The sequence below is a fragment of the Labeo rohita genome, chromosome 9 (genome assembly GCF_022985175.1).
Source record: "Labeo rohita strain BAU-BD-2019 chromosome 9, IGBB_LRoh.1.0, whole genome shotgun sequence".
Taxonomy (NCBI): Eukaryota; Metazoa; Chordata; class Actinopteri; order Cypriniformes; family Cyprinidae; genus Labeo; species Labeo rohita.
The window spans coordinates 19,997,878-20,025,045 of record NC_066877.1 but is presented as its reverse complement, the minus strand read 5'-3'; the positions used below and the strand labels follow the sequence as shown (position 1 = coordinate 20,025,045).

Sequence of the window (27,168 nt, the reverse complement as noted above, 5' to 3'; positions counted from 1 at the left end):
TGGCATTAAGTTTCGTTTTCATTTTGTTGCGTAGAAGGCGGGTAATTTTGATCTTTGTCCTCTTGCATGCATAAAACACTCTTGTTAATTACTCGAACTCCAGACAGTAGCATCTCGATTATCTCAGGCAGTACATTCAATCAAGCTCAGCCAAACTTGTATAAAAGCCTTAATCATAAACACAAACCAGCGAAACGTAACAGGTACGTAAAAGCAATTAACATTCAGTTTGTTTTAACTTTAACATTACATTAGACCGTACTTAAATCATTGTCTGATATATATTCAAATAGTTCAGTTATATATCAAAATAGGCAAAAGTCATTAGTCAACTATGGTTTTATTTTTATGTGCATATATCTATATAAAACAATATTGATCTGTAAACATATTTTACATACAAATGGCACAGGGTGATCACAGTTACTTTGAGAAACAACATCTGCATATATGATATGCTTGTTTTACACATAGGTCCTAGTTTCCTCATTGAACAGTACACAATGATATGTCACATGCTTTCACATTGGAGATCACAGGACTTGACAACAGACATGCCATATCCCAGTATGGACATCATTACTGTGACAGAAATAACTACTAAGTTTTAAGGGATATGAAACATGTATCACAGCTTACTATGAGACAGTGTGGAAAGAGCTGGCTTGGGTGTCTCTGTGAAACGCAAGACTACACTCTTAAAAATAAAGCTTCTTGCAAAGAACTCTCTCAACAACAGTCATTTTCCATTGTATACAGCTCTTTGGAGAGTCAAAAAGTTATTGATATTACATTATAGGTTTATCAGTTGGTCTAGATGGCTACTTAAAACCCTGTAAAACCTGTAAACCCCTTTTGGCACTAACTTCTTGTTTTGGCTGGTTAGTATGACCCTTGCTGGCAGATGGTTGTTTAAAAAAAAAAAGCGTTTTTCTCCATTAACAGCCATTTAAGATTAGCTGCATATTCACACAGCCATTGAGATTAAATTGAATGCTAAGTGACAGCTTCCTCCATGTATTCTAAACCTTGTTGGTTCTACCAAGAACCTTTATTTTTAAGAGAATGCAAAACTAAAGTAATGGTTTATATGTCTCATTTCCCTCTTTTCAAGAGTTGTGATATGAGACTCACTATACGCATTAAGCGTATACGCTGTACACACATTCACACTCAACTCTCATTTCTCAGGATCCTCAGTCTCTTCAGAACACTGGATCTCTTCCTCTATCCTCACAGACTGCAGCTCATCTGCACACTGAAATAAAGATGAAGAAACGGTTAAAACATGACACCCTTTTGTTTAATTCTGACAGTGATAAACTGACTTGGTCTCGCACCATTTTATCTTCCTTCTCCTCTTCTGGGTCAGAGGTCATCTGCTCCTCTGCACTAAAGTATCCATCATGCTCCACAGAGGCATCCAGCGAGAGAGATCCTTTAGTCCAACCTGACGTTCAGAAGAAAATAATAGAAGTCAGAGAATAAATAGATTGTATTGCAGGGATTGTATTGTAAGTAAACATGTAAATGAGAGCAGAGATGACAGAGAAACTACCACTGAAACCTCACCGTGATAGACAGAAGACAGACTAGTGACCATTTCCCCGAGCACAGAAAGAGCATGCGTGGAGATGTGTCAGTGGGACATTCCAGGTTCAGTACAAGTGTATGTCTATCAACAGCTTGAATAAAAGGACAATTTGTCCATATTTTTGTACAGAAGAATTAATAAATCCACTTTTCTGCTGCTGCAGAAACCCTGTAATGTCCTTTATTAACTAGTCAAACTAGTCAAGGACTAGTCAAACTTCTTTTTTCCATAACAGATGCTGTCGATAGAGCAATTTTGTAAAGACAAAGACATAGCACCTCTCAGAAAGGATTAGATGAGACACACATATAATCTACAAACACATGCTACTCTATAACACCTCAGTAGATTATACATCAGTGTGCACATACGTGTGTACTCAGTATGTGTACCTCTCCTACGATTCTGAAACAGGCTTGATGTACTGAACCACCTGACTCCGCCCATGTTAGGGTGCGGCCCTGTTTCTGGGAGGAAAATAACCAATCAGACTGCATCTCTGCATCTTCTTAGTTATTTCTCACTATGGCACATGGGGTTTTTGTGTGAGCTATTCCTTTAAGGATCAGCTCATGCCTTTACCCTTAAGAGAGCTTGGTGCCTTGGTGATAATGAATTAGTTATTTTTAACATCACCCATTTTCTATTTTTATTTAATCTTCTGAAAAAAGGGGACAGCAAAGGTACACTCTTATATTTGATTTTCAGTTTGCTGAAATATGTCACCTAGAGGTGTAGGGTCACTCCGAATATCCTGTCGTTTTGGTTTTGTCTCAAAACTGAATGAAGACCCTGTAATCACCAAAGAAACAGGAAGAAGTTAAAGGGCAAGATGAATCAAAATGAAAATTCTCTAAAGAGATTTTCACCCACCTTTTGCTCTTCCTGTTGTTCTGGGCTCTAGAATGTTCTCAAGTTCTTTGCTTCTTTCCTCTTCTGTTTTCGGTTTCTCCACTCCTCCACTTCTAAGGTTACTACGATCATTTCTCATCAGTCTGAAGATGTGATGAGTTTTATATTATGAAAATAGCTCAAATATGTACAGTTGAGGTCAAAAGTTTACATACACCTTGCAGAATCTGCTAAATGTTAATTATTTTACCAGCATAAGATGGATCATACAAAATGCATATTATTTTTTATTTAGTACTGACCTGAATAAGATATTTCAAATAAAGGATGTCTACATTTAGTCCACAAGAGAAAATGATAGTTTAATTTATAAAAATGACCCTGTTCAGAAGTTTACATATACTTGATTCTTAATACTGTGTTATTACCTGAATGATCCACAGCTGTGTTTTTGTTTAGTGATAGTTGTTCATAAGTCCCTTGTTTGTGCTAAACAGTTAAACTGTCTACTGTTTGTCAGAAAAAAATCCTTCAGGTCCCACAAATTCTTTGGTTTTTCAGCATTTTTGTGTATTTGAACCCTTTCCAACAATGACTGTATGATTTTGATATCCATCTTTTCACACTGAGGACAACTGAGATTAATATGCAACTATTACAGAAGGTTCAAACGCTCACTGATGCTCCAGAAGGAAGCACAATGCATTAAGAGCCAGGGGTGAAAACTTTTGAACAGAATGAAGATGTGTACATTTTTCTTATTTATCCTAAATATAAATATGTATATGTATATATATGCATAAAAAAGTTCTCACCCACCAGCTCTTAATGCATTGTTTTTCCTTCGGAAGCATCATTGAGTGTTGAATTTTTTGCAATAGTTGCATATGAGACCCTCAGTTGTCCACAGTGTGATAAGATGGATCTCAAAATCATACAGTCATTGTTGGAAAAGGTTTAAATACACAAAAATGCTGAAAAACCAAAGAATTTGTGTGACCTGAAGGATTTTTTCTGAAGAACAGCTGGCAGTTTAACTGTTCAGGACAAACAAGGGACTCGTGAACAACTATCACTAAACAAAAACACAGCTGTGGATCATTTAGGTAACAACATTTTTATAAACAAAAACAATTATAAAACAATTTTATAAATTAAACTTTCATTTTCTCTGTGAACTATATGTACACATCTTTTATGTAAAATATCTTATTCAAGTCAGTACTAAAAAAATAACAAGCATATTGTATGATCCCTCTTATTTTGGTAAAATAATTAACATTTTGCAGATTCTGCAAGGTGTATGCAAACGTTTACTTCAACTGTAGGTATGTGTAAATGTTATAGTGTGTAATTATACCTGTTAGATGAGCTGGTATCTGAGGAGAACTGCTCAGGTGCCTTCTGTTGACTTGCTTCTACATAACACAAGCATACATTAGATACATTTCAGTGTTAATTCTGCACTTGCTTATTTGAATGACTTACATATTGTAAATCTTAACTACCAATCTAAAACCAGGTCCATACCTTTGCAGGCCTCAAGCTGTCCTGTTAGGAGTTTTCGGATTTCTGTTACCCAGATGGTCTTAACCTCCTCAGATGCGGCCTACAGGATAAAACATATCACAAAGCCACATATAAACCCAAGATATCAAGTCAATGCAGTCTTAACATTTGTGACAGTCCTTAAATGGATAGTTCACCCCAAAAATGAAAACACATGCGTTGTGGTACTCCTGTGAATCTGTGTCGAAGACTGACAGGGAACAGAAGAAGCTGTTAGAAACTGTTGAAAATATTCTCTTAGCTTCATGAAATTAAAGTTGAACCACTGATGTCACATGGACTATTTTAATGATGTCCTTACTACCTTTCTGGGCCTTAAACGTGTATGCGAACGTTGGTCAGAAAGAGAGAGGGTCAGAAAGCTATCGGAGTTCATCAAAAAATTGTGTTCTAAAGATGAACAAAGGTCTTACAGGCTTGGAACTACATGAAGGTGAGTAATTAATGACAGAATTTTCATTTTTGGGTCAACTATCCCTTTAATAGAAATCTGCACTCATGACACACACTCTTGTGTTTACCTGTACTGTGTAGACCTCATCTCTTGAACTGGACCAGATCTCAAACTTCTTGCTGTCCCCTTTAGCATGCTCTGTTATTCCAATAGCAGCCATCTAACAAAAACAGAATAGAGTCCATCAGATAAACAGGCTATTCTTCCTTTCACAATAAACATTTCCAATATGGAAATACTCAAAAATGTATCTTTTTGTGACCTTACTCATTTAAATATGCAAATTATGCACACATTTGAATTTTAGACTCCACAGAAAATGTTTCTGAAGGGCATTTAACCTTCAAAAGATTTACATATTTAAGTTTGTGCATGTTATAAAATATGATTCTCATGTTTTAGGATTAATAAAAGATTTAAATTTTTAAAATGTGCAATAAAATGCTAATAACCCATAAACAATACAAAATGTCAGATGAGGAAAATAATTTTTTAAAGACGCTAACTAGTGCAAATTTTACTAAAATTTCCTCAGTATGGGATAAATGCCATGCTTAACAGCACATAACTGTTCTGAAAAGAGGTAATTTATCAATATGAGCTCAACATCATTTTGTGAAATCTTTAGCTAGTTAAAGACACACTTACGCTGAGCTCCTGCTTGAAGCTATATGAGGGGGCTTTCTCGTATCCCTCTCCGCTCTCCTCCCGTCTCTTGCAGAAGAGCAGAGCTTTCTGGTGCAGGAACAGGTGTCTCTGCATAGGCTTAAACCTGGCAAGCTCCATCACTTTCACGTGACCTCTCTTATGCTCCGCCCACACACTAAATGACCCTTGCATCAGCAGGCGACCCAGGTCTCCAAGGTTACCCTGGATGGAATCAAAGATCATTGCTTGGAATGACGTGGAATAAAGAGGAGAGACAGAAAACATTAATGAAAAACAGTAATGGGTAAAATGAGAGTGCATATGTGTTTTACCTCATATCCTGTAATGGCAATGAGGTGCATTGAGTCATTCACAGCCTTCAGGATACCCAGTATGGAGGAAAGAGCTGCCTGCAGCTCCACTGAGCCCTCACAGCCTTTACTGTACTTAATCATCTCCTAAAACACACACATTGCAAGAAAATGACCCCTTTAAAAGTCACAATGAATTGGAAGTACTGACAGATCTTTGTCCAAGATCAGACTTGGTTCCATCCATTGGTTTTTGATTGGACTGAGGCAGATATGATTGTGAGTTTGAAGGAATCATTATAAATAAAACAAACACTTCAGTTATGACATCTCCATACACACACATAATGCAGTACCTTCAGCAGGAGCTGGTATTTAGTGATTCTCTGCACAGGCTTCAGTAAGTATGAGTCCAGTCCTAGTTTGTGCTCTAGTTTCTTCTGACACTCCTGATGGCACAAACACAATTTGGTAAAGTTGCTCAAACTGCATTCTGTCACTTAGAGGGCCTGTGATATATTCTGTCACTGAGAGGGCCTGACAATATGAGCAGATTGTGGTTAGTGTATATGTGTGTGTGTAAGCATGTGTGTTTTTTAGAATGGTAAAAAAGAGTACAGCATACTGCAGAAGATGTTAAAAATTATAGGAAGGAAGTGGAGCACACTGGTGTGTGGCGAACAGTATAGTCAGGTTTATTTTAAGTTTGACGTGACAGGATATTGCCGCACAAAACCCTGAAGTGAGTCAAAAATATACATGCTCCAAAGCAATCATATACTAGTATAAGACTAATAAAAATAGTTTATATATAGGCAGAATAAGTTAATATACAAGCAATAATAAAAAGAAAGACTAAAATATATGTATAGAAATAACAAAAATACACAGGAAAAGCATCCTACAATCAAGCACCTGTAAATTATTTATACAACAGTTTTAGCATGGGGAATAAAGTACAGTTTTACTCCTGTTTAGTTTTACTCCTGGATACAGCAAATGCCGCCGTAGAGAATAAGCAGGTGTTGGAGCCAGAGGGAGGAAACAATGCAGCGGTGATAAACTGTCCTTGAGTATTTTAGTAAAGGTACGTATAGTGGCTTCATCACGCCTCTCACTCAGTGTTGGAAGAGTTGAAGTCAAAATGCCTATTATATTCGACAGCACTGCTTTTTTATCCTCTCTAACTCCTCAGTATTTTACACAGTGTGCTCTACAAGTGACATACTGTTGCTGCTGCACAAGTAGCATATATATTAACCCATAGCAGATCTATACAGGTGGAGCTGGGGATGTGGAAGGTTTCAGAGAAACTCTGAATGCAAACTGCAAAATGCTCTAGTGAATGCTGACCAGCCATTTGGCTGTGTATGCAATATGAAACAATTAGCTTGTGTCAAGTAGTTTAACGCTGTGAATATTATCAGTTTGCGTTAACGACCCATCAGTCTGTGCCATCTAGAGTTTTATGACAGAACTTGTCATTTGGCCATTTAAATATTACATGCAAACAGGACATTGTAAATCTGCAGAGTATACACACTACATACTGCAAATGTAGTACTGGTAGTATGGTAGAATAATGTTTTTTATATGTATTTGTGTACCTGGAAGAAGGTGCAGTCTGAGCACTGCCTCCAGAGGCTCTCAGAACGAGGCTTGTTGTGACAGTACTTCTCATAAATCTGCAGCTCCCCCATCTAAACAACCACAACGACCAAAGAAACATTCCCAAAAGTTCTTTATAATAGCTTCATGAGCTTTATGTTTAGTTTTCTAGCTAGTTCTATAAAACTCACCCAGTCGAGAAAGCAGCGTCCCACAAGCTCAGGACAGTCCGTGTAAGTTTCTAGCTCTTTGAGGAATATTCTGAGAAAGAACAAGGTGGGTTGAAATAAATTTTTTTCAACCGTTTATTTGCTCTGATTGATTTATTTTATTTTATTCATTTATTTTATTCAGATGGGAAAGAAAGCTCTGGCATGCTCCCCCTTACACACAAGGTCTTTACATTTTACTACTGACCTTTTAACCACTAGATGGCGCTTACCTTTTGTGGAAATTATAAATTTCTTGCATGTTCCCAAATAGCACATCCTTCTTGTTCTGCAGGGCAGCAGGGATAAGAGGAGCCATGGAGGGGTTGTCCATCTCAGCAGCATATCCCTGCAGCACACATGACACATTTAATGATGTGTTTAATGTAGTTTGATGTAGACTTGCTCTAACATGCACAATACAAATCCACCTTTCAAACCTAAGTGGTCATGGACATGGCCTACATATTTTAGAGTATGTCCACCTATATAATAAAATGAAGTATTTTCTTAATTGAAGCTGATTTTCATTTATGAAAGAACTGACAGATTCACTCACCTGCAAAACACACATAAGCTCTTCCACATATGCTCTTTCTGTTTCCAGTAACTCATTCATTACATGCCTGTAAACAGACACACACACACACACACACACACAAAGCTCAGCTAATAGGGCAGTTCACTTCCTGAGCAAAAATTTACAGCTGATGTACCATCTTGTCATCCAAGATGTTCATGTCTTCCTTTCTTCAGTCATACAGAAATAATATTATTATTACTCTTGCTCTGCATGTGTATTCCAGTTCATGACAGTTAGGGTATGTCAAAAAACTCCCATCTTATTCCCATCTATTGCTCTACATCACTGCAGAAGTACCGACCCAGTGTTTACAAAGTGAATATGCAAAGAAGGTCAAATGCCTTTTACAAAAAACACGGTAAAACAGTGATGTAGGATGATTTTGAAGTTGGAGGAGAAAATGAGACGGGAGTTTTTCGACCTACCCTAACTGTATTGACCCGGATTACACAGAGTTCATGCACAGCTAGACAAGACAAGGGTTTGAGGTTAAATAGTATATAATTTGTAATTTTTTTTTAGAAAATGACCAATCGTTTCACTAGATAAGACCCTTCTTCCTCGGCTGGGATCAATTAGAGCCCTTTGAAGCTGCATTTAAACTGCATTTTGGAAGTTCAAACTCAGGGGCACCACAGAAGTCCATTATATGAAGGAAATTTTTTTTTTTCGACTAAAATAAGAAAGACATCTTGGATGACAATGGGGTAAGTACATTATCTGTAAATTTTTGTTCTGGAAGTGAACTACTCTTTTAATGACTATACTACAGGGGGTCTAGTATTGCGCATGTGTTCCCCACTTTTCCCTTTGACGTTTTGACCCTGGACTGACCTGCGTAGCACAGCCAGGGTTTCCTCCTCCTCAGAGGGATTGCGACTGCTCCTATCAACTTGATCAGAGTTTACCTACACAAAGAGATTCATTACTGAGTAATAGTCAAGGCATTTAACTTACACAGTGTTCGATAGAGATGTATGATACATCTGTATGTAGAGATGTATCAATACAGAGATGTATATGTCATTTGCTTATACAGAGGAAGTGATTGCATTGTAGATGAATTACACATACTTGTTTACAGGACACCCTGCTGTCTGAGTCCTCACTAATACAGATGTTCTCATGCTCCCTGTGAGCTGAAAGAGAGAAATAAACCAACCACCTCCATTTTACACGTAAAAAGACAAATAAATAGATGACAGATAGATTATTTGATAGATATAGAATATTAGATAAATATAAGATACCAGGAGATGAGAGTGACTCTGGTCGTGGGGCCACAGGTTGGACAGGCCGTGTTTGTTTGGCTGCTAGTTTCTTCAGACTAACCCTCCTCCTCTCAAACATCCCCTGTAGTGAGGCTTTCTTCTCAAATGCACGCTTCACCTGCTCCTGTACCATTACACATTATACAATATAACACAATATACAGTGCCAGTCAAATGTTTTTGAACAGTGAGATTTTTAATGTTTTTAAAGAAGTCTCTTCTGCTCACCAGGCCTGCATTTATTTGTTCCAAATTACAGCAAAAACAGTATAATTTTCATATATTTTTACTATTTAAAATAATTGTTTTCTATTTGAATATATTTTAAAAAGTAATTTATTCCTATGATTTCAAAGCTAAATTTTTAGCATCATTACTATAGTCACATAATCCTTCAGAAATCAGTGTAATATTCTGACTTGCTGCTCAAAAAACATTTATTGTTTTTGAAAACAGCTGAATTGAATTTTTTGTAGGTTTCTTTGATGAACAGAAAGTTCAGAAGAACAGCATTTATCTGAAATAGAACATTATACATGTCTATATCATCACTTTTGATTAATTTACAGCATCCTTGCTAAATAAAAGTATTAATTTCCAGCATTTCTAGAATTTCAGATGACTGCTGGTCTTTGGATCTTTCTATTAATCAAAGAATCCTGGAAAAATGTACTCAACTGTTTTAAATATTGATAATAAAAATAAAAAATGTTTCTTAAACAGCAAATAAGCATATTAGAATTATTTCTGAAGGATCATGTGGCACTGAAGACTGGGGTGATAATGCTTATAAGTTAGCTTTGTTTAAGGAATAAATTACATTTTAAAATGTATTCAAATAGAAAGTTATTTTAAATAGTAAAAATATTTCACAGTATTACTGCTTTTGCTGTCATTTGGTGAGCAGAAGAGACTTCTTTAAAAACACTGAACATCGTACTGTTCAAAAACTTCTGACTGGTAGTGTAACACATTATACACTTTAAAGTTTTTTTAAAACCACAAATATAGAGATTGACCAATCAGATCAAAGTATTCATGGAAGCTGTATAATAAAGATTAAAGATTAAAAAACGGCTTTAAAAAACACTTTAAAAAAACGTGAATCAAATCTGAATTATAAGTAAATTGAAGGCATTATTATGATTTCATAATGCCATACCCTGAGCTCATTGTTCAGTATGTTCTCATATTCCAGCCAAACTGTGCTGATCTCCCACTGCTGTTTCTCATTGGCTGTCTCTAGGTAACACTCTAGCTCGGACAGTGCTGACTCCGCCCCCTCCTGTGACTGGCACTTGTCAAGAGGCTGTGACGCAAGCATGTAAATCCCTTCATCACACCATTTACACACCTAAAAGGGAAAGGGAACAGAAGGGAACGTCCTGAAAACTGATTTGCATATACAGCAGGTAAGGGAAAATGTGGTATGCTTGTCTGTCTGTGTTTGTCAAACATTTGCATGTAACTGTTTAACTATGTTAAGGTGAGGACTTCAAGCACCATCACTAATATGGGTGGTGTAGGTTAATGGAATTAATGTATTCAAAAAATAAATAAATATGCATGTGTATGTATTTTTACTCACCATTTCTAATCTTTTATGTAGCTCCATAGCCTGTGTCAGCATGCTTCTTTTGTCTTTGAGCTTTTGGGTGAGACTCTCTCTCACTCTCTGTAGCTCACTGCATTTTACTGCAACATTCTCATCAACATTTTGAGAGTTTTCAATCAAACATTGGCCCTCGGCAACCACAGACCTCACTCTGTCCAGCACTTCCTGCAGAGAAAGGAAGTGTGATAACAAGAGAGGTGGTACAAGGGTTACTCAAAGCCTTCATATAAATTATACTGACACATTCATGCATATAGGTGTGTGGATTCACGTTTGTGACTGTAAGCATTATTTATTGGGTGGGAGACTCACACAGAATTTCTTCTCATGACTGGTCAGTTCTTGAAGAAGGTGTTCTGTTTGGGCAGGACTTATTCCAACATCTGAGAAAGCATTTAGCGTGTCTGTTGCCTGCTCCAGCTCTTTTCGCAACTACAAATAAAAGCAGAGTGCAAATATCATTAGTGAATCTAATGTTTAGCAATAATAAGAATAAACTGTATATGCTGTATAAATGCAAAACCTGTTGAAAGTTGTGCTCAAACTGGCAGAGTTTCAAACATAGATCCAGTTTATTTTGATGTTGAATCCAGAACTCGTCAAACGTTGTAGAGCTCTCATTCAACTGGGATAACAGCCTGGGATGACAGGGAACAAAGAGAAAAATAAATTAATAAGAAATAATTGACAGTACATACACTAAACAAAACAAATATTATAAAATTAGATAAAACAGTGTGTAAACAGAATTGTTATTGTTAGCTAAAACTAAAACTATTGCAACTCTATTTGAAATAAAGCTAAAATAGAATAAAAACTTACAGTTGAAGTCAAAATTTTACGCGTACACCTTGCAGAGTCTGCAAAATGTTAAATGTTATTTTACCAAAATTACAAAACTATTATAGAAGTTTCAAGCGGTCAGTGATGCTACAGAAGGAAACACGATGCATAATAAGCCGGGGGGTTAACCCACATGAAAAGAACCTATATGAGGATATATGCGCATATATGAAACCTATATGCAGTATATATGCACATATATGATAATATATATGCTGCATATATGCGTATATATGCCACATATAGGCAAAATTGAGGTGCATATATGTGCATATACAGGCCATATAGGTTTCCTGTATTGCTTCTTTATATCCACAAAAAAGCCCTATATGTACATACAAGATATGTCTCCTATATAGCTCATGGCAGGATCTGGTCATTTTAGCTCATATCTCACTTTGGCAACTGTCATACATGATGCCTAGCTCATATTTTCTATTATCAAGGCAATAACTAAGAACTAACTAAAAAAAAAAAAAATGCAAAAAACTTATGTGCGAACACGTGAAATTGGTATCACATGTAATTGGCATGTTATGGAATTTACCCACACGGAAATAACCTATATAAACATATATGTTTTAATATAGGTTTTGATATAGGTTTTCCTATATTATATGTACATATATGTATGCACATATATGTACATATAATATAGGAAAACGGCCAATTTTATATATGTCACATATATTAAAAACCTATATCAAAACCTATATTAAAACATATATGTTTATATAGGTTATTTCCGTGTGGGAAGATCAGGGTAAATTTTACTTATTTTGTCTTCTGAAAACATGTAAGTATCTTCTGTAGCTTCTACAGGGCAGTTCTAAATGAAAAAATATAATATTTAGGCAAAGTATGAGAAATGTACACATTTTCATTCTGTTCAAAACTTTTCACCCCTGGCTCTTAATGCGTTGTGTTTCCTCCTGAAACATCAGTGTTTGAACTTTCTGTAATAGTTGCATTTGAGTCCCTCAGTTGTCCTGAAAACATGGATCTGAAAATCATACAGTCATTGTTGGAAAGGGTTCAAATACACAAAAATGCTGAAAAAAGAATTTGTGGGCCCTGGTGGATTTTTCTGAAGAACAGCAGGAAGTTTGATTGTTCAGGATGAACAAGGGACTCATGAAAAAAACACTGTAGATCATTCAGGTAACAACAAAGTATTAAGAATCAATTTTGAAACTTTTGAACAGGGTCATTTTTAAATTCAACTACTATTTTTTTCTTGTGGACTACATGTAAACGTCTTTTATCCCTCTTATTTTGGTAAAATAATTAACATTTTGCAGATTCTGCAAGGTGTATGTAGACTTCAACTATATATGAAAATCAGCAATGTAACTTTGGCAACTTACTGAAATAAGTTTAAGTTGAAGTGCCAAAATAACTAATACTAAAACTGAAATAAAAAATAATTAAGGCTGTATAGAAATATATGTATATAAACAAAAACTTAAACTAAAATTATAATGTAATAATTCCTGGCTATTATGTTTGCAACCATTCTGCAAATCATCCCAAGAAGAAAAAACACCGCAAAGAAACTTACTGAGAGGATTCCTGCTAAAAAAGACTCTCAGACTCACCTGTGCACTGTAGCAAGGTTCTCCAGTTGATCAGGGTTTAGACTGCTGTCAGGATCTCTGCGGACCGGTTCCCTGATGTTCTCCAAAAGTTTCCGTCCTTGGCTTAGAGCTCCTGTCATCTCCTCCTAAGACAACAATGAAATGAAGAATAGTTTTGTTAGCACCAAAATGAATGTGTGAGGTGGCACATATTGAATGCTTTCAGAATTGTTTTTTATAAATACTTTGAAACTGTCTTTTCTGCTAGTTTGTGCTTTGAGCAGATTGCTGGCTGTTAGGAGGTTGTTAGGGAGCTCTGTTTCTGCCAGCTCCCTGCCGAACACTTGAAGTCTCCCAGCCATCCTCTTCACTAACGAAGAAAAGCTTTCAAGGTCCTACCGGAGCAAAGAAACGATCATTTCACATATGATGTATTTTATTGGTTTAACTCTTTTGTTTTGTATATGCAATAAGCTTTTAAATGTGGACTCAATAATTAAAACACTGCACATAAAATGAATTTAAATCACTTTTAAAATATGTTTTATGTGCACTGTCTGAAATGCCATTAAGGCTTATCAGTAGCCTAATAAAAGATCTTTTACTCTACATGAAGAAGGAAAATAAATTTATCACAGCTGACTGTGAATTATGCATTTCTATGAAATACTCAAAACAATTTGCTTTTTGTGATACAGCATCCAAACCACTAGCTGTCAGTACAAGTCCAGAACAACTGCCATAATGCAAAAAAAAAAAAATAATAATTAGTGCCCGTTTAAAGGAGAAGACCACTTCCAGAACAAAAATGACAGATGATGTACTCACCCCCTTGTCATCCAAGATGTTCATGTCTTTCTTTTTTCAGCCGTAAAGAAATTATGTTTTTTGAGTTAAATATTTCAAGAGTCTGAACTGATATGGTGCCCCGATTTTGAACTTCCAAAATGCAGTTTAAATACGGCTACAAACAATCCCAAATGCGGTTGTAAATGATCCCAGCCAAGGAAGAAGAGTCTTATCTAGTGAAACAATCAGTTTTCATAAAAATAATACAATTTATATACTTTTTAATGGCAAATGCTCATCTTGTCTCGCTCTGCCTGAAGTGTTTTTTTCCGGTTCATGAAAGTTAGGGTATGTCGAAAATCTCCCATCTTATGTTCTCCATCAACTTCAAAATCGCCCTATATCGCTGTTTTACCTTTTTTGTTAAAGGTTTTTGATCGTCTTTGCATGTTCACTTTGCAAAGACTTGGTCGTTACTTCTGCAGCGATGTAGGATGATTTTGAAATGATTTTTTAAGTTGAGAGAGAAAATACGATTGGAGTTTTTCGACATACCCTAACTGTCTTGAGCCAGAATACACAGAGTTCATGGAGAGCAAGACAAGACGAGCGTTTGAGATTAAAAAGTATTTAAATTGTTTTTTTTTAATGAAAATGACCAATCATTTCGTTAGATAAGACCATTCTTCCTTGATGGGGATCGTTTGAAGCCGCGTTTAAACTGCATTTTGGAAGTTCAAAATCGGGGCACCATATCAGTTCATTATACGGAGAAAACTCTTGAAATATTTAATTCAAAAAATATAATTTCTATACAGCTGAAAAAAGAAAGACATGAACATCTTGGATGACAAGGGGTGAGTACATTATCTGTAAATTTTATTTCTGGAAGTGGACTTCTCCTTTAAGGCGTGTTTATTGTTCTTACTGTGCGATGACAGATCCAGGTCTTGTGGCAGTAGTATTGAGAGCCACCCAGTTCTTGTGTCAGTTGACTCCGCTCAATATAAGAGTGTAGATCAGCCAGTGAGCTTAGCATGATAACCTTTAATACACATACAGACTTCATTATTTAGGCAAGGCAAGTTTATTTATATAGCACATTTCATACACAAAGGTAATTCAAAGTGCTTTACATAAAAGGAAGTAGAATAATCATAAAAACAATAATAAAAACAATAATTCACAGAGAGGCAGTAAAATAATCATAAAATCAATAACCACAGCAATAAAACAAAACAAAAAAAATTAAAACTTTTAAAATGATTTAAAAATTGATTTAAAATAAAATTTAAGACAGTTAAAAATGGAAAAGGATTATACATAGTGCAAGTAGTTCGGACGTAGCACAGTGCTCATTCATTAAATGCACAGCTAAACAGATGAGTTTTGAGTCTAGATTTAAATGTAGCTAATGTTTTAGCACATTTGATCTCTTCTGGAAGCTGATTCCAACTGCGGGCAGCATAATAGCTATTTAAAATGACATGACACTCACTAACATAACACAACACATTCAGGTTACATACCGGTACTTTAAAGTCATCCTTCTGCAGTTTGAAGAACACATCAGACAATGTTCGCTGCAGAATAGCACTGGGTCTCAGCACCAGAACAAGCCGAAGATTAGCAGGAAACCAGCCCTACGCACAAACATAAAAAAGCACTCTAATTCATATTACTCATATTAAATATATTAAAGACATATTTTAATATATACCATAGACAAAACCCTGCTTAAAAAACAGCATATGCTGCTTACGTATGTTTTGAAGTATGGCAGCTGATTTAAGGTGGTTTAAGCTGGTTATGTGCTGGTCTTAAGATGGTCCTAAGCAACTAGCTCCTGCTCAGAACCAGCACATAACCACCTTATAACCAGCCTAAACCAGGGGCCAGTTGCATAAACTTAACCTCTGTGTTAGGACAGTGTCTTAAGAACTAGTTTAACCAACTAGCAGTTAGCTAAAGGATAATCAGTCTTATATTTTGGATTCAAATTAGACTAATCTAAGTTTTTATATATAACAAATTTTTAACATTTGACCAGTCTTGAAGAAAAAAATTAGATGACTAACTTTTAAGACTAGTCTAAACCTTTTACGCAACCGGCCCCAGCTTATGACCAACTAAGGACCAGCTTAAACCAGCTCAATCCAACTGCCATGCTTCAAAAAATACCTAACCAGCATATGCTGTTTTTTTCAACAGGGAAGCTATTAAGATGTGTGTGAAATATCTGCAAAGAGACTACTGAAGGAATAGTTACCCAAATAAGAAAGTTTGCTGAAACAAAAAAACATTCTGTTTTTAACTGTTTTTGCTTGTAAATGGTGCTTGATCTGTGGATGTTTGTCACGAATCTGGTCGGTGTCCCGGTGTCCACTCACCACCAGATGTCACTCTCGCCTCACCTACACACTCTGACTGTTACTTTGCATCTCGGACTGCATCTCCCATCCTCCACCTCACTAATTGCGTCAGCCCCCGTGACCAATCAGGCGTTCTATAAAAGCCCTGGTCCTCCCCAGTGCACTTCACGGATTGTTGTACTGTTGTATTCCTATTGTTAGCGTTTCCTAGTTTCTAGTTCCTAGTTCCTAGTCCCCAGTGTTTTGTCTTTCCCGCCTGGTTTTCTCGTTCTGACTGTCTAGCCGCCTGCCTTTTGGACTATCGCTCTTGTTTATTGGATTGTTCTCTCCGACTGCCTGTGATATTCCTGTCTGCTCCCGTCTCGACCCTGCCTGTACGACCATGTCTTTGTCTCGTAATATCAAAAAAAACTCGCGTATGGATCCGCTCGCCTCTCGCCTCTCACTCCCTGTAACAATGTTTCTCTCCTGATTCACACAAAATGACTTTTTCACTGAAGAAAACACACAGTTTTTCACTTCATAAGATGAATCAATGGACTGGAGTCTTGTTGATTACTTTTAAATTACTATGATCATTTTATCAGCTGTTTGGACTCTTCTGACGGCACACATTCACTGCAGAGGATCCATTGGTGAGTATTTGATGTAATGCAAAATTTTTCCATATCTGTGTCAATGAAGGCTGAATACATTTTTCAGCATTTTTTTATTTTTGGATGAGATATGGCTTTAAAAACAGCATTTGTGTGTGTTCATACTGAAGTCAGGCTCACCGAGATACGTAGTAATGTTCCCTTTAAACATGTCCATCGATCTCTCCGCCTGTCAATCACTACGATGAAGCCCACACCTGCTGCACTCAGACTTATGAAGACACACACATGTTAGTGCCATCAGCATGTAAGATATTCAAACACATGTGCTAATGTGTGCATTTACCTGGGAATACTTGTCAAGTAGGTAAGAACATTACGAAACTCTTGGTCTCCAATTTCACAAAACGAAGGGAACTCTGGAAAGATAATGATAGGGCTTCCATCCTGTCCTCTTCCCCCTAAAACAGACAGAGAGACAAAAGATGTGAAGAATCAAAGAGGAAAAACCTGCTCTTCTGATCTGTTCAACAGGCAAACAGCAGGGGGCAATAAATACCAGAAACCATGCTGTCTTCTGTGTTGGCATGCATCAGAGATCTTAAATTAGCACATGGGCAAGCCAATGAAAACCTGCTCACACCACCTGTATGCTGTGTCATAGTCTTCATATTGTGTGCTAATGCTTTTGAACAGCATTCGTTTGAGATCACTGTGAAAGCCAAACGACGTAATCTCAGATGAGCTTGTTAGTGTTCTCATCAATTTAGCACCACTGACAATTACCAAAACATGTACATTTAGCACACAGCTACACTACTGTTAAAAAGTTTTGGGTCTGTAAGATTTTTTTAAATAAGTCTCAAATGATCACCAAGGTTGCATTAGGTCAAAAACACCATTATATTGTAATAAAAAAGACCAGGTCTCTATGATATCCTGGTTTCTAGGTGTGGGTCTTCTTTGACTATTTTACAGCTTGGTTGAAAAACAATTGTTCTAATATAGCTACTGAAAGCTCCTCTCCTCAAAAAGTCACACAAAAAAAATATAACCATGAACTCTGCCACTAAAATGAAGGCACTGCAGAGAGCAAGACATATTAGTGTTGTCAGTATTCCCTCAGGACAGAAACTACGATTATACCAATGTATAAAGTGAGATTCAAAAATGTCACATCTGTTCGCTCCTTTGAATCAGGATGAAGACACAAGGTGATATTTCGGTGGTGTAAGACGGTGATGATGGAATGAAGAGAGAAAGAGAGAAAGCCACTGGGTGAAGATCCCCATGTGACAAAAATATAAATTTGGCAAGTCATGCCTTCTTCTCCCTGTCTCCATGACAACAGGACAGAAATTGTGCAAGCATCGTTTACTCTGTTCAGATTAACGGTAACAAGCTGTCATCAAAAACAACACATATTTAAATGAATACCTTAAAGCTACAGTGTGTGTACATGCCTACAAAAAAAGTTTATTTTTCCTTTCCCTTGCTTTTTACATTTTTCATAGGCCTACATGTTCAGAGAAACTCTATCTATCCAACAATCTACTATCAGTTAGAAGCAGGAAATTACGGAAGGTGAATTTTGACTAACAAATCACATTCACAAGTACAGTACGCTCATTCATGTTCATGCACACTGGCATTTATAACTTGTTACGTGTTACAAAAATGCACCTTTTTTGTGCTCTTTTTGAAGAACTCGTCTCCATCTGTTTTCTATGAGATAAAATGAAAGACTTGTATGGCTATATATAACGTAAAAGATGTCTCTTCCTGACATATGCAGCAGAAACCCCATGAAAGATTTACGTTATTTTAAAAATCCACATTGTTTTATAATATTTTGCACTATGGGGGTGCCATTATTTCAATGGTGAAATGGTTGCACTCGGTGAGCTGTTGCTATTTTTACTGCAAAGACACAACTCGGAAAATAAAAACTGATCCGCTTCCTTATCGCACAGTTTTTGGTTGTAATTTTCAGTTGAAGGGCAACAAGAGAAGCGATGTAGGTCTTTGCTGCTTTCCTAGCAATAAGCAGAGGTGATAAGCATGGGAAGATGCCTGTGGATGAATAAAACTTCCTAAAGATCTGTGTCTTTGTTCTCTACACTTAAGCATTGACGCCTTTGAGGACCACAGCTACTGAAAGAGCTTACAAACGGCAGAGACAAGAAACGCTAGATGCCATCCTGGCAGGATGTAAACATGCTGACACTTGTCATGATGGCGCAGCTACTGAAGGAGTTTCTTAGCGTGGATTTTACTCAATATCTGAGGGCATTTAGACTTCTTGTGGGGGAAGACTGATGGTACGGCATTTGGTTTAAGCCTACGCAAATAACCATCAACCAACTGTGAGCTCTTTCAGTAGCTGTGGTCATCGTATTAGTGTTTTCTTTTCCAAGTTGTGTATTTCCAGTTGTGTTGCGGTAAAAATAGCAATAGGTAGCACCAGTAGCTCACCGGGTGCAACCATTTCACGTCAGCAAAAATAATGGCGCCTCCATAGTCCAAAATATGCATAAAACGATGTTGTTTTTTTAAATAACGTAAATCTTTCATGGGTTTTCTACTACATATTTAGAGATATCATTTACGTAGAGATATCATTTACGTTATATTAAGACCAGTCATAACACACATACCCTTTAGGATATAATTTCAGAGATCTAATGAGTGTTCTTTCAAAAAAATCAAACTCATATATCTTTAAGTGGATCAAGTGTGAAAACACCCTCTGAGGCAACACTCTCAGAAAAAAAGCTACACACTGTAAAAAATGCTTTTCTTACTTAGATTTTTTTGTCTTGTTTCCAGCCAAAATATCTAAAAATTCTTAAATCAAGAAGGATTTTCTATACAAGCAAAAAATATTGAATATGATTTCAGAAAGATTTGAAAAGACAGATTTGAAAGATTTGTAAAGACATCAAATTTAAGTGAGTTTTTGCTTAGAACAATCAAAATAATCTGCCAATGGGGTAAGCAAAATAATCTTATTTCAAGCAGAAAACAAGATTATTTTGCTTACCCCACTGGCAGATTATTTTGCTCGTTTCAAGCAGAAACTCGCTTAATTTTGACTATAAAGACAATTTTTTTTTTTTTTTTTTTTTTTTTTTTTTTTTAAATCTTCTTGATTTTAGAATTTTAGATATTTTGGCTGGAAACAAGACAAACAAATCTAAGTAAGAAAAGCATTTTTTGCAGTGCAGTTCTGTTGCTGAGGTGGTACCCTAAGGTACAAAAGTGAAAAGGTACATCTTTGTACCTTACCTACCCCTAAACAGTACATATTAGTACCTTAAAGGTACTAATTTTAGCACTTTTACAAGTACATATTTGTACCTTTTCACCTTAGGGTACCGGCCCAGTGACAGAACTGTATCTTTTTTTTCCGACAGTGAATAATATTGGTCCCTGAATAATATTTCAGTTTTAAGGATAAAGAAAGAAATGCAAATGTAATGTAAATAATATTTACCTGACAGAAACGCAAACTGTTTCTTGAGCTCAGTGATGATGTCAGCAGCGAAGAGCGGACTAGACTCCTTCTGCATGATCTCATCTGAAACAAACACACACACGAGACAACATAACGTCTAATCATAATATAAGATTATACACTATAGAACGACATAACAGGAGTGTTTAAGTTCTCAGTCTAACCTGCGTAATACAATGATCCTCCAGTATCACCTCTTCACTCTTAAGCTTAAGACTCTTTTGCAAATCTTTTGCACAACAGCAAATAAGAAAACAAAAAAACTGTGCTTATTTTTGTTAGTTAACCATAGGATGAAATAAACCACAGGTGAAGAGGTAAAAAGATCCTACACCACTAATATATAACTGGCTGTCTTGAATGTATTGTGTCTTTGGCTGGTGTATGTTACCATTTGAGGGAGGTAAATCTTGCCCAAAGCCATTCCCATGCTTTGGTCAATAGCAACAGACATGTTTGGAAAGAAAAGAGTAGGTGATTTCCTATCTATCTCAACCAAAACCACCCCTGGATACAGCCATAAACTGATACAACTAACAATCTTAATGCATACCCACCTCTTCTATTATATATATTATATTATAGCCTCCAGACTTTTTAACTGCACGATTAAGAATTGTATTTTTTAACCTACACACCAATCAGATATTATAAGCGGTACTTCAAAGTGAATGACAAAAGAGGCCTGAAAAGAGGGAGAATATATCTATTGCTTTCTTTTGTTCTTCTAAAATAAGAGCGTGTTGTTCCGTTGGAGTCAGATTCACACCCTTAGGATGTTCACACACATTGGACAGAACGTCATCTGTCACATTTCTAATGACTTTTATGGTAGCGCTCACCTGTTTTGTGATGCATCGCTCCCCCACCTCCTAATGCCGCCTTTTATACACATTGACATTTTATTTATTAGGTTTTTACTATTACAATTTAGCAATGCATCACTGTCTCTCTCACCTGCTCTCAGTTCTAACTAAAAATATTTATTTTAGCAGAATAAACTAAAATAACAATAGTACAAACGAAGTAAACAAGTATAATGAATAAATTAAATTATTTAAAATAATTTATCATTTTTTAATAAAAAATAAAAAAAATTAAATAGTATTAAATAATTAATAAAGCACATTTAAAAAAATCATAATAAAATAAAACATAAAAAATTAATAAAAATAGACCTCACTTACTTTGGAGCCAGTGGCAACATCTGGAAAAGCGGTAATATTTCTCAACCTCTGCTAGAGGAATGCACACAGCTTTCCCTTCGTTCTGTACATCCATCCCTCTGTTTTTCTGATTGCTCTTCCACTTGTTGTCTAATATCTTACCAACTCCCTAGTCGTCTTGTAACCATAAGCAGTGATCTGAGAATGAGCTACCTGAGACAGGTGCACCAGTTAATGACTTCCTGTTTCTCTCTCTCTCTCTATCTCTCTCTCTCTCCTAATTTCCAACCTTCACACTGACTTCCTGGAATGGACTGGTCCCCTGACGCACATACACAGCTTCTCTTCACCTGCTACATTTTTATAACTGATAACAGTGATGGATCACTGACTGTAAAGAACTGTACGTCCTTTGTTTCCGCTTTTTCTATGTCTGTCTGTGTCAGCACAATCACCCCAAAAAGAGTCGGCCGCCCCCCCAGGAGCCCCTTCCCCCATCACACTGGTGGATGAATGAAACCCTGTGTGTGTGTGTGTTTGGTTGGTTTCTCTCTGGTATAAGAGGTATCTGAGTGCGATCTGATCTTGCTGAGGAGGGAAAGATAACAGCTGAATTCAGACCAAGTCACTCAGAAGCCATTTAAACCAACAGATAACATTTAAAAGAAGAAAACAGTGTTTTTAGTCTGGTCTCTCTAGCTCCCTCTCTCTCTTTCAGACATACATTGAAATGCAAATACACACTTTTTCTTTGGAGCCTCTATAGTCAAAATAAAGTTCAGATGAAAATAAAATAATAAGCACATATGTACTACCAGTTAAAAGTTTTAAACAGTAAGTATTTTTAATGTTTTTTAAAGAAGTCTCTTCTTCTCAGCCTGCATTTATTTGATCCAGAATACAGCAAAAGCAGTAATATTGTGAAATATTTTTTACAATTTAAAATAACTGTTTTCTATTTGAATATATTTTAAAATGTAATTTATTCCTTTGATCAAAGCTAAATTTTCAGCATCATTACCCTAGTCGTCAGTGTCACATGATCCTTTAGAAATCATTCTATCATACTATATGGTCCATAAAAGCCTGATTTATCAAATATGATACAAAATATAAACATATATGAAACTTTTTTTGATTTTCTTTTAATTTTGCTAAAGGTTAAAAAAAATATTTTTCAGACTATTATTTCATATTCATAAGACTTATTTCAATCATTTTAATATGCTGATTTGCTGTTTATGAAACATTTTTATTATAATTATTATTGTCATCAATATATAAAACAGCTGAGCCATCTTTTCAGGATTCTTTGATTAACAGAACGTTTCGGGCCATTTTAAAAATCAAATTCAAAATGTTATTTTAAAATTCAAAAACATTTTGGTATTCAAACTGTTAATTGAATGTTTTGGGACAATAAAAAGTGTGAAAGAAAAAAAAAAGACTAAATTAATAAGAAAATATTTTTCTTCAAGATCTGGGACAAGTTTGGGGTCAGACAGTTTTTTCTAATGAAATTATAAATTAGCAAGGACACATTAAACTGAGACATTTCTGAAATTACAAAAGATTAATAAGTTCTAAAATAAAAAAGTAATTATTTTCCTTTGATGTTTTTATATATTTATCAAAGAATTCTAAAAAAAAAAAAACACACATTACGGTTCTCAAAAAAACATTAAGCAGCATAACTGTTTTTACATTGATAATGATAAGAAATGTTTCTTGAGCACCAAATCAGCATATTACCATATTTCTGAAGGATCATGTGACACTGAAGTGATGCTGAAAAATCAGCTTTTCTACTGAAGAAATAAATTATATTTTAAAATATATTAAAATAAAAACAGTCATTTTAAACAGAAATATATAAAATATTTCACAATATTACTATTTTTATTGTATTTTTGATCAAATAAATGCAGCTTTGGAGAGGCTTTTTTTGCAAACATATTTTAAAAATATTTTAAAAATATTACATTTGAACAGTATTACAATCATCTAAAGACTTTTTGAACATAAAGAGCTTCATTTTTTGACAGTGTTAGCATGCTTTCACTCACTCTGTTCTTGTACCAGCGGGACCAGAGGAAGCTGTCCACGTTCATCGTCTTGTTTTGGACGCCTTTTCCTGGATTTCCTCAGCATAACTTTCCCCTTTATTGTCGTCTGATACCTGACCTCACACTGTTGCTTTAGTTACTACATGGTACTAAACCCAAACAACTGACTGTCATTGTTACAGCATTAACCACTAAACTCCAATTCAGAACAGCTAGCACTTAAACAACATACGTGCTTAGCTAAAGCCAGTGTACTAACTACTGCAGAAAGCCGTGCTGCTGCTGTGGAAAACTGTGCTTTATGGTATCTGTTTTTGTACTCAGCAGTGACTCTGCCAAACACACACACATTTTGGTCAAGTCACCCCCAGCATGAATCTCACAGGAGGGTTTTGGGGAATTGTCTTTCAGTTTCTAAGCTTTTGAAAATGAGGGCAAGTACTAAACAACACTTAGGCACAGACTTATAGTCAGAGCAGTTATGTACGTCATTGTGAAAAATCGTTCACATGTTCTTTTACAGCAATATTCCACTGTTAAAGGATGAGACGTTCATTTGGGAGTTCTTACTGTACTATATTTGATACATTTTTAAGGCCTCCATGATCAAAACTACTGAAAAATCTGTTGCACACAATCTGCTAATGCTTTCTGTCATCTGACTGGTTCATAGTTAGCAAGTAAAACGTCTTTTAGTATAATTATAAAAATGTCCACATTAAGACTGTGGTACATGTATATCTTTGCTGTAAGTAAATGTTTGTATTGCTACTAATTTTTTAAGAGACATTTACTGGACTAAAGCAACTCAACTTTATTTGATTATTCATACACCCTTTTTTTTTTAGAAAAAAATCTTGTTAAAATGTATCAAATATACAGTATTTGGTTTCTTTGTACATCTCTCAATCATCACTATATTGCATTTAAATGCAATATGCAATATATTTAATATTTATATGAATACACACTACCAGTCAAAAGATTTTTAATGCTTTTTTTAAAATAAAGTCTCTTCTGCTCACCAAGCTTGCATTAACTTGATCCAAAGTACAGCAAAAACAGTAAAAATTTGAAATATATTTACTATTTAAAATTACTGTTTTCTATTTGAACATATTTTGAAATGTAATTTATTCCTGTGATTTCAAAGCTAATTTTTTTGTACCATTACTCCAGTCACAAAATCCTTCAGAAATCATTCTAATTATTATTATTATTATTACTGTCATTATTATTATTATGTTGAAAACAGCTAAGTAGAATTTTTTCAGGTTTCTTTGATGAATAGAAAGTTCAGAAAACAGATTTATCTGAAATAGAAATCTTTTGTACCATTATAAATGTCTTTATAAGCACTTTCGATCAATTTAAAGCATCCTTGCTAAATAAAATAAAATATATATACAATATATATATACTGACACCAAGCTTTTTAATAGTATAGTGCATAATGTTAAATTTTTATTTAAGATAAATGCTGATTTTTGGATCTTTCTATTGATCAAAGATTGTTCAGTTGTTTATTTGTTTCAATTGTTTATTCACTTATTCAATTGTTTTAAATATTAATAATAATAATAATAATAAATGTTTCTTGAACAGCAAATCAGCATTGGTCTTTTCTTCAGAAGAAGTCCAAGTTGAGCAAAAATATCTAATTTGGTGATTTTGTTGTTATTTTGCCAAAAAGTAAGATGACAGTTTGTAATGTGAGATTTTTATAACACTATAACAGATGCTGAATGTACAATACCAGTCAAAAGTTTTTGAACAGTAAGATTTTTTTAATGTTTTTTTAGGAGTTTTCTTCTTGTCACCAAGCCTGCTTATATTTGATCCAAAATACAGCAAAAGCAGTAATATTGTGAAATATTTTTACGATTTTAATATATTTAAAAATGTAATTTATTCCTCAGCATCATTACTCCAGTCTTCAGTGTCACACAATCCTTCAGAAATCATTATATAATACTATATGGTCCATAAAAGCCTGATGTATCAAATATGATACAAAATATAAAATATATATGCAAACTTTTTTAGTTTAAGGTTCAATCAACTGTTTCACAAAAAATAAAATAAAAAATAAATAATTCAGGCTTAACAGTGATAATGTTTATGTTAAACAATATCACACAAGCAAAATGCTATTGTTCTAACTATCAGCTCGGCTATGATTCAGCTGATACTTTGCCCATAAAGTGACCAAAATGTGTGACCACATATAAGATTATGCTGTACTCATTCAAAAGGTGAATAATCCTTACCACTGAAAAGCATTATTGAAACAATTAACATTAAACAGAAGCAAGCACCTTTTTTTAATAATTGCGTACTGAGTGACAAACAGATACTCATTTACAGTCCTTACCAATGCTGTGAGCGACATTGCTCAATCTGCGCTGCAGCTCTTGCATGACCGCCTTCTCTGTCTGCATCCAGATCATCGCCATCCTTCACTCCAGACGGAAGGAGGACGGATATGGAGTGGACGTTATGGGAGGAATATCACCCTCTGCCCTTCAGTGATGGGCAATTCAGCATCAGCACCACAGAGAGATGGGGGAGGGGCTTTCCGATGACACCTACATAGTCAGACAGTCTAAGAATATACCCAGTGGCCCTCTCACGCATGTGCACACAGAATGGCATGACATGCTGCTCCAGTTAGGACTTTGGCGCCATCACTAGGGCTGTTTCTGCAATTACAGCACACCACAATACACCTGGAAGCAAGAAGGCAAGACTGAAATTAAGACCGTGTAACAGACCGTGATTTTCTTGTTAAATAGAACAAAACGTTGCTCAAGTGTTTTGTCATATTGAACAGAACATGAGATTTAGGAGTCAACGATAAAAACGTTTCTGTATTAAAGATGGAACAGTTTTAAAAGAGATTATTCAGACAAGCATAACTGATATATCTAATTGATATGGTAACACTTTACAATAAGGTTCTAGTTAACATTAGTTAACTACATTAGTTAACATGAACTAAGAATGAATAATACTTCTACAGCATTTATTCATCTTAGTTAACGTTAATTTCAGCATTACTAATGCATTATTAAAATCACAAGTTGTGTTTGTTAACATTAGGTAATGTCCTGTGAACAACAGCATGATCTAACAATGAACAACTGTATTTTTATTAACTAACATCAACAAAGATTAATAAATGGTGTAATGATGTATTATTCTTCTTGTGAGTTGATATACACTACCAGTCAAAAGTTTTTGAACAGTAAGATTGTTAATGTTTTTTTAAAGAAGTCTCTTCTGCTCACCAAGCCTGCATTTATTTAATCCAAAGTACAGCAGAAACTGTACATTTTTAAAATATTTTTACTATTTAAAATAACTGTTTTCTATTTAAATATATTTTAAAATGTAATTTATTCCTGTGATTTCAAAGCTGATTTTTTAGCACATTACTCCAGTAACATGGTCCTTCAGAAACCACTCTAATATTCTGATTTGCTGCTCAAAAACATCTATTATTATTATTATGCTGAAAACAGCAGC

The 27,168-nt window shown here is 35.3% G+C and overlaps 1 protein-coding gene across 11 annotated transcripts; it reads right to left on the bottom strand.

The window, feature by feature from the left end:
• Positions 1-321: 321 nt before the first annotated feature.
• Positions 322-26,266, bottom strand: mcf2lb (mcf.2 cell line derived transforming sequence-like b). Of its 11 annotated transcripts, none has more exons than XM_051118968.1 (31): positions 26,015-26,266; positions 23,641-23,764; positions 20,388-20,471; positions 17,238-17,352; positions 17,072-17,162; positions 15,453-15,566; positions 14,852-14,968; positions 13,380-13,529; positions 13,156-13,280; positions 11,238-11,352; positions 11,027-11,146; positions 10,688-10,879; positions 10,262-10,453; positions 9,079-9,223; positions 8,903-8,967; positions 8,663-8,736; positions 7,805-7,871; positions 7,479-7,594; positions 7,228-7,297; positions 7,036-7,128; positions 5,785-5,877; positions 5,450-5,575; positions 5,118-5,339; positions 4,537-4,629; positions 3,977-4,055; positions 3,807-3,861; positions 2,468-2,589; positions 2,321-2,386; positions 1,966-2,061; positions 1,341-1,450; positions 322-1,258 (listed from the first exon to the last, which is right to left on the bottom strand). In XM_051118968.1, the coding sequence occupies exons 1-31, from the start codon at positions 26,030-26,032 to the stop codon at positions 1,181-1,183; spliced, it is 3,327 nt and encodes a 1,108-aa protein (XP_050974925.1). In that variant the 5' UTR covers positions 26,033-26,266; the 3' UTR covers positions 322-1,180. The 11 variants fall into 11 exon arrangements, with proteins under 11 accessions (XP_050974925.1, XP_050974931.1, XP_050974924.1 ...); XM_051118974.1 differs by having other exon boundaries at positions 3,807-3,864; positions 23,641-23,789; positions 26,015-26,265; XM_051118967.1 differs by having other exon boundaries at positions 3,807-3,864; positions 26,015-26,265.
• Positions 26,267-27,168: the final 902 nt, after the last annotated feature.

Excerpts from the sequence above, each read along its gene's own strand:
- mcf2lb (XM_051118967.1), bottom strand. Across the intron at positions 13,281-13,379 it reads GCAGAAAAGACAGTTTCAAA|GAGGAGATGACAGGAGCTCT; the intron begins GTATTTATAAAA and ends TTGTTGTCTTAG. Across the intron at positions 3,865-3,976 it reads ACAGCTTGAGGCCTGCAAAG|AAGCAAGTCAACAGAAGGCA; the intron begins GTATGGACCTGG and ends TGTGTTATGTAG.